This window comes from Chenopodium quinoa, unplaced genomic scaffold, assembly GCF_001683475.1.
Source record: "Chenopodium quinoa cultivar QQ74 unplaced genomic scaffold, ASM168347v1, whole genome shotgun sequence".
Lineage (NCBI taxonomy): Eukaryota > Viridiplantae > Streptophyta > Magnoliopsida > Caryophyllales > Amaranthaceae > Chenopodium > Chenopodium quinoa.
In genome coordinates this window covers 51,928-59,905 of record NW_018742861.1, presented here as the reverse complement: position 1 = coordinate 59,905, position 7,978 = coordinate 51,928, and the positions used below count along the sequence as shown (strand labels likewise).

The window sequence follows — 7,978 nt, the reverse complement described above, 5'->3', positions numbered from 1 at the left end:
CTTGTTGATGTTTGCTATCGTTCTGGGATTTCAGCGAGAAAAGAGGTTGACATTGGGTTAGCCGGAGGGAACGACGAGGCCCTCAGACCCGCGGATGTGTTACTTTATTCATGGGATCGTGGTCGCGATGTCTGGTTGATTTGACACGGTCTTCTCCTTTGACACAGTCAGGGCTATCTGACTTCATTCTTGGGCGGGTTGTGGCTGATGCAGCTCATCGGAAGCGGGTTAAGTATGAAGCTCGATGTCAGGAGATTGGATATGGTTTCATTCCCTTCTCCTTTTCTTCGCTTGGGGAATTAGAGAAAGAGGCTATTGCGTTACTGAAGCGGATTCAAAGGTTCTCGACGACGCAAGACATTGGGGCTCGTGCTGCAGCTCATATCTTCACTAGGGTAGGATTTGCAATAGCTAGAGGAGTGGGGGCCCAGATTGTATCTCGGCTTCCCACTAATTTATTGTAGGTTGTATGACTTTTGCTTTTGAGATAATAATAATAATAATAATAATGTTATAAAAAATAATCATATTACTAATAATCATATTAATAGAAAACAATAATAATTACATTAATTATCAAATACTTAATCACAACAACAATCACGAAAAAAAAAAACTTAATTAACATTAAAAAAAAACGTAATTAACATTTATATTAAAAAAAATTAAACCTTGAAAGGGACATCCGGACATCCGCCTGAAACTTCCGGATGTCCCTAGGTGGATCCGCCTAAAATTTTCGGATCCACCATGGAACATCCGGAAGTTTCAGGCGGATCTCTCCTTCCGCTTGAAATTTCCGGATGTTCCATGGTAGATCTGAAAATTTTAGGCGGATCTATTTCCAGAAAATATAAAAAAAAAACAAAAAACTTACAGAATGTTCCGACGCATTCTCCGGCGTACGAATGTTCCATTCGTCGTCCATGACCCAAGACCCGTTGGAAAAAATTTATGATTAATTTTTTGTTTAAATAAAAGAAATTAAGGTGGTCGTGGAGACCGATGTGGTTTAAGGTCGTGGGGACCGATTTAGTGGACTCGGGATAGCAACGTCGTAATGTGAGGGGATCGTTTCATATAATGTGTCCAAATGGGGAACAAAGTCCTTTTTATAACACAAATTGCATAAAGGACATATTTGTCTATTCAAGTTAAAATGGGAGCGTTAGTATGTAAAATGGGAGCGATGAATAGCGGTTCATATTTTATACTATTTTTGACAAAATGTCAAATTAAGTATACCCGAATATAAAATGGATAATTCGGTTGACACTTGAAACTCTATTCGTTGACCCTCTAACTTGCCGGGTTAGTGGGACTCATTAGTGAGGAGAATGGGTGTAGTAATCGTGCATCGTTTAACCCAATTCACACACACGGTTTATGCGTAGATCTTGGAATTTAATTTTACATCTACCATCATTTTCCAATAATAATATTCAATTATTCATATTTCCTACTAATTAAACAATCAATACTCCTTATTATACCCCATGAATTAGATCAAATTTTGCAGAAATTAACTCCAAACCCAATCTGTACATTGTCGTATATTTGTCAGACTGAGGTTTAGGAGAGGAGAGAGAAAGTGTGATCTCAACTGAAACTGCAAAAAAGAGTTGAGAAAATTGAAAGATATTAAAAATGGGGTGTTCATTTTCTGGGCTAAATGCACTATATGATGCTGTTAATGGAGGTGGAGATGTTTGGATCAATGAGAATAGATTCAAGATCGTAAGACAGCTTGGTGAAGGTGGCTTTGCTTATGTATTTTTGGTCAAAGAAGTTGTTACCGACGCTTCTGCTGCTTCTGGGGGTCTTTCAAATAAGCTTAAAGATCCTTCTTTTCTCTCAGGTTTCTTTCAATCTACTCAATTTTCAATTGTTTGCATGTTTAATCTGATCTTATTCTGAAATGGGGTTTTGGAGATTGTGGGTGGGATTGATTTTGTTTGTGTGATTGTAAATTGAGTCACCAAGGGCAATGATGTAGCCGGGATTTGATCCCGAGACTTTAATTAGGAGTTTATGTGAGGTTGATATTGTATAAATTATGGGAATTTGGGGGTAATTTACTGATTTATTTTTATTGATTTGAATTTTGATTCGTGGGTTTATGACTTATGAGGAATTTTGATCTTAATATGGTTAACAATGTATGAGTTGGGTTGAAATTGTGATTATTTGTTATTTTTTGTCTGTTTGATTTGTTTTTTTTTTTTATTTTTATTTTATTTTATATGTGATGTAAATTGAAATGAGCTTGTTTTAGATGATGGGACTTATGCTATGAAGAAAGTATTGATTCAAAACAATGAGCAGCTGGACTTGGTGAGGGAGGAGATCCGTGTTTCGTCTTTGTTTACACATCCCAATCTGCTTCCCCTTCTTGATCATGCTATCATCAAAGTCAAGGTAATCGATTGTGTTTAGATCCTTCTCTTTTCCCCTCCCTTGAGCTTTATTAATCTTATAAATCTGGATTACAAGGTGTTGAAACTTGAAAGCATGTATGTATATAAATAAATGAAGTATTTTGAAACCACAATCAACTATAAATCTAGTGTAAGGCTTTTTCAATACTTCCTGGAAGCTGTTTTAAACTTTTAATCTTGTTTGGAAATATTAAGGAGTGAAGAGTAACAAAATTATGAGTAAGTATTGATGTATAATTATGATATGCTTAAAAACAACAACTTACAAAGATATTATGAAGTGTTCAAAGATTTGTAAACTCATGTTTCACGAGGCAGGGCAACTAATAAGCTTGATTTTAATTGAGTCGTGATACACAATTATGAATCTAGACTTCTTCGAAAGCAGTAGATACTCGATAATCAATAAAGATCTAGTTATTTAAATCAAGTACAAGCATAATAATAGAAGAGTGCATACGTTATTTACTACGACGAGTAAAAAAAGTAAATATGACCATAACCTGTTAAAAAAAAAGAGAAAAGATGGTTGATGTCATAGTTGTTCTTTCATTTCTGTTATAATTCCAAATTGACTTTGACATACAATCAACTATTTTTGGTTTATCATCTACTCCACTTTTGAAGTAGATCATTCCCCAACAAGATCATCTAGGCTTTACAATATTTTTCGTTCTTTTTTTTTTTGGCTGGATCCAAATTTCATTATTACCTCTCCATGATCTACACTTATCAAATTTCATTATTAGAGTTGGGGAATTCATCATATCTATTGAGCTTAGTAGGACTATTGTTTGGGTAGAAAATATATTTGTTTATATTGTTTTAGAAATGAATTTTGTGTGAGTCAATTAATCCTTTGCCGACTGCAACCTTTATAGAGATTCTGCTTTCATTACTCTAGGACAGTTATTTTAGTCTTATCTTTCTTCTATGCATGGTAACTGTTCCAGAAATTATTCATTAGCGTTTCTTCTCAAACCTGAAGACTGCAAAAATTCTCAATGCTAGTCATCCAAGTTTTGTTGTGCTCTTTTAGCTATGTTTGTCTCTGAAGAAAAACTAATTAAATGTCCTATTGTCTGAGAGGTGCTATCTTATGACCCCTCCTCTCAGTGTCTCTTTATCTTTTTGGTGGGGTTGTTTGCTCAAAAATAGAATTTATTGGTGTTACTATCATGTGATCTATTGCCCTTAGATATAATGTCTGTTATATGGGATATAAGAGGAGAAAACATTGGCTCATTGATAGATTCAATTTTCTGATTTCTTTTAACATTATTTGTATGATCTTATCTTATATTCGTTCCTTCCTGGGCAGAAGAAGCTGGGCCTAAATTTTTTGATAAAGTCATAGGCTGAAACACTCTCTATCCTCTTCGAATCCATTTTTTCAAATTTACTTCTATAAATCCATTGTGGTCTGAGTTTTGAACTTCTTGTAATGATGATGTCCATTTCAAGTGTTGTTTCATAAATTCAAAAGGATATCTCTATCTTTGTCTAGTGCACGTTAATATGCTTTAGAATTCAAACTTAAGTGATTTTTTTATGCCATCAGTGGGATTGCTTATTTAGTTGGCATAATCTTGTGTGAATTATTAAAGGTTTAATTGTACGACTATTCTGTTCACTTGATAATTGCTAATCTGAGTAACTTGAGAGATATTAAGTCTATCCTATGAGAATTAAGTTCAAGGAAAGAAAACAGACCCATGTGGAATTTTCGGAGCTTTATAGTCTTTTCTGATATGCAAACAATTGCATTTTCATCAGCTTTCTGTTCTTGTTCTTGGTTGCTGTATAGTAAAGTTGCTGATCATGATTTCAATCTTGTAGCAGTGTAATGCTCTCTCAATTTTGCAGATTGTGCATCTGTATATTCATATCTAAAAGAGTCATTAAAATTAATATGTTTGCAATAATTAGGCCACTCAAGAGCAATCTTGGAAACATGAAGCATACCTGTTATTCCCAGTTCATTTGGATGGAACTTTGCTGGACAACTCAACCACTATGAAAGCTAACAAGGAGTTCTTTTCGACTGTGGATGTTCTCCAAATATTTCGTCAGGTAAAGTAGAATTGCATTGATTAACAACTTTCTGAGCATATTATAGCAGTTGCCTGAAGATCCTCTGCTCTAGAGAGAACTTGTGGCCTCTTATGTTCTCGTGTTTTCTCATTCTTTATAATTTTCTTACTATGATGCAAGTGATGGTTTAAATATTAAATAGCCTTTTTCTTGAGATTCAGCATGAGCATTGATACTAGAGATTTTGGCTTTATTTAGTTCATACAACCTCTATCTTTTTAGTTGATATGTTTTGGCTTTTGACATTATCACTCTACTTTGACTACCTTTTATGGTTTATAGTTAAGAAAATACAGTCATGTGGGGTCTTGTTAGATTCCTCTCATTTTTTTTATCTATTTTTTAATTTTTCAAAATATCAACTTTTTATAATATTTACTTATAATTAAAGATTTTGTGATTGATCTTTTCCATTGGAAAACAGGATAGAAGAAACATGTCAACTAAAATCGAACGGAAGAAGTAGTGAAGTATTTGTTACAAACTGTGCTAATAAACCCTAATTGCCTTTTCCTCATTTTCTAATTACAGAACTTGCAAAAACTATAGATTTTATGACCCTATCGACATATTGTGCTGTGCATAGGATTGTTGTAATTTTGTATTGATATACATGTTTCTCAGCTTTGTGCAGGACTGAAGCACATGCATCATTTTGATCCTCCATATGCACATAATGATGTCAAACCTGGGAATATTTTAATCACACACAGAAAGGGTCAGGCACCTCGGGCTATATTGATGGACTTTGGAAGTGCCCGTCCTGCTCGAAAGCAAATTCAGTCACGTGCAGAAGCTTTGCAGCTTCAGGTGCTTTCTTTTTTCATTAATCATGGTCAATTGCTGTTCTTCTATCAGATTTTATTTCATGTATATTTAGTTCATATTTCTCATAAATAGTTGATGTTGAATGAGACCTCTTGTTAGTTTTCTCCCTTGAAGTTTTAACATTGATTTGACTTCTTGTGACACTTCAAAGCTTTTTAACCACCTCTAGTGGATCATTGCTCTAATGACCTATTCTTCTTTAATTTTCTAAAGTTGAATTTATAGGATAAGTGAAGTCTAAATTACTTCACTAAATCCTCTTGTCTTTTTGCTGAGGCAACTGTCTGTATTTCTTTGAATTTGACCGTTGTAACTTTTCTTCATATCATTTCACGAGTTGTAGCTTTATATATTAAAATTTTCTAGCACCTCATGGGTCCTGGCTTTATGCTGAAGCGGGGTGCTTTTCTGATGTCAATGGGTTTCCATTTAATCAATTAACCTTTGGAGCTGTCCAGTAAATGTGCATTAGTGATTTTTTTGGGAATATTAGTAGGCATAGTAACCCAATGTAAAGGTGCTTGTATGATATATTACAAATGGAATGTAGTAGATCATGGCATCAAGGTAAAGCAAGAAGCCAAGCTAACTTGGACAACTATCTGGAGTTAGGCTATTAAGAGTGGACCCTTGACCAAGTGCATGCTTATCTTAAATTGTCTTAATATGAACATTTTGTACCGTGTAACAGCATAAGCATCGAGTTTTCCAACATTTGAAACGTAAGAGAAGAACTTTTTAGAGAGTAGAGTTATCTACTATATTTACTTCCTTGTGGCAACAAATTATTAAGAAATCAATGTCTCTTCTAATTCTTTTTCATCTTCCTTTATGTCCCCTACAGAGTATTTCCATAATTGCTGTATGCCTTGTGTTGTCCTTCTGAGTATGAAACCTCATAGTTTCCCGTACTTATCAAAGTATCAGTATAATTTATTATGCTTGGTTGCTACTATTTTGCTGTCTGGTAATGGTGGAGTGCCCTTTCTGATTGGATCTGGACATCTGGTGATACAAAATGTTTCATCTATATGATCATTATAGCCAGGTTTATAAACATCACCTTATGTAGCGTAGTTGTCTGCATACACAAGGGTTATGAACGTATGATAAGGACTGAGATGTGTTTGGACTAGGACTGGGTTCTCTGTGCTTATTATTCTGTCCTTGATTGTACTTAAAAAATTGGGATACATTTTGCAGGAGTGGGCAGCTGAACACTGTTCTGCCCCTTTTCGTGCTCCTGAGTTGTGGGATTGTCCAAGTCAGTGCAATATTGATGAAAGAACTGATATATGGTCTCTAGGATGCACATTGTACGCAATAATGTAAGTACCAACTTTAACGTACAGTTTTGGCCTTCTCTGTGTATTTAGTAATGTGACTCATTCATCAATATCTTTACTTTGATTAACATATTGCAACTTGCTCTGTCTGGTTTCTGTTAATTTTATGGAGTAAAGTTTGCTTCTTGATCATGTTGCATCAAGTTTCCACTAGACTTCATTGCGTTTATGGTTCTTTCAGAGAGAGTAGACGGAGTACCTTTACAATTACAATGTAGGAATACCCCAATAAAAAGCGGGAAAATGAGAGAGAAAATCTGATTGATTGAATACTTTTGAGGAAACAAGTAAATGGATTTTGAATGATAATATGTTCAGCAAAAAGAAACATCTTTTGTCACCTCACCTGTGTTGCTATTTGCAGGTATGGTGTCTCGCCCTTTGAGTATGCGTTGGGAGAATCTGGTGGAAGCCTACAGTTGGCCATTGTAAATGTTCAGATAAAATTGCCAGCTGGACCAAAGCTGCCATATCCTGATACACTTCACCAGTTTGTGACATGGATGCTTCAGCCTCAAGCTGCTGTTCGACCACGCATTGATGATATCATCATTCATGTTGACAAGTTGATATCCAAGTACTCTGATTAGCTCCAAACATCTATTGGGGGCCGTCAAACTCAAACTTGTATGCACAGGTGTATCTTGAATGTTTTTTTTTTATTATTTTTTTTTTATACAAATTATTCTGGTCATTAGACGCATTACAGCTTAGTAAATTCTGTGTTTGACAAAGGGTTATCAATTTCTCTTATCTTACTTTGTCTAATACTCCGTATAAGTTAGTATTTACATAGATAATTTTTTTGGCGATAGATGTTTTTGTGTAGTAGATTCAATGTCATTTGTAAACGTTATGTACTGTTTTACTAGTACTATAGTCTGTTACAGTATACTGAAGCTTATATAAAAGGTATTGCTTGGACAATATCACTCAAATTAGTGTATTAGGAGCTGTGAATTTGCCTCAGCTCATGATAAATTGATGTTTTCTTCTTTGTACAATGTACCAGTTTCTGATTACTTATCCTAGTGCACTTTTTCCATGGGAGAATTATGTATTTGCAGAATTCAGAAGAGCCAAGAAACTATATTCCATGATTTTGCCCCAATTAGGTGGGGATGGAAGAAGATTATATTGGGGGTGAAGGGTGATGGGCATGGATGGGGATAAAAATTGTACTCATCATGAATGTTGGGAGCGAGTGGATTTTGTATACTTGCCTCGTTAAAGTCCCGCACAACCTGAAATTCAATTGATGTAAGGAAAATT

At 34.8% G+C, this 7,978-nt stretch overlaps 1 protein-coding gene across 1 annotated transcript; it reads left to right on the top strand.

Moving 5' to 3' along the window:
- The first annotated feature begins 1,362 nt into the window (after positions 1 to 1,362).
- LOC110726078 (probable serine/threonine-protein kinase DDB_G0291350) lies at positions 1,363 to 7,644 on the top strand. The gene is made up of 6 exons (XM_021905532.1): positions 1,363 to 1,858; positions 2,276 to 2,418; positions 4,368 to 4,511; positions 5,157 to 5,342; positions 6,564 to 6,688; positions 7,071 to 7,644. The coding sequence occupies exons 1-6, from the start codon at positions 1,648 to 1,650 to the stop codon at positions 7,294 to 7,296; spliced, it is 1,035 nt and encodes a 344-aa protein (XP_021761224.1). The 5' UTR covers positions 1,363 to 1,647; the 3' UTR covers positions 7,297 to 7,644.
- The last annotated feature ends 334 nt before the right edge of the window (positions 7,645 to 7,978 follow it).

Bases quoted from the DNA above. Each gene is read 5' to 3' on its own strand.
- LOC110726078 (XM_021905532.1), top strand. From the start codon at position 1,648: ATGGGGTGTTCATTTTCTGGGCTAAATGCACTATATGATGCTGTTAAT. The intron at 2,419-4,367 runs GTAATCGATTGT...TGCAATAATTAG, and splicing joins ATGCTATCATCAAAGTCAAG to GCCACTCAAGAGCAATCTTG. The intron at 5,343-6,563 runs GTGCTTTCTTTT...TACATTTTGCAG, and splicing joins CAGAAGCTTTGCAGCTTCAG to GAGTGGGCAGCTGAACACTG.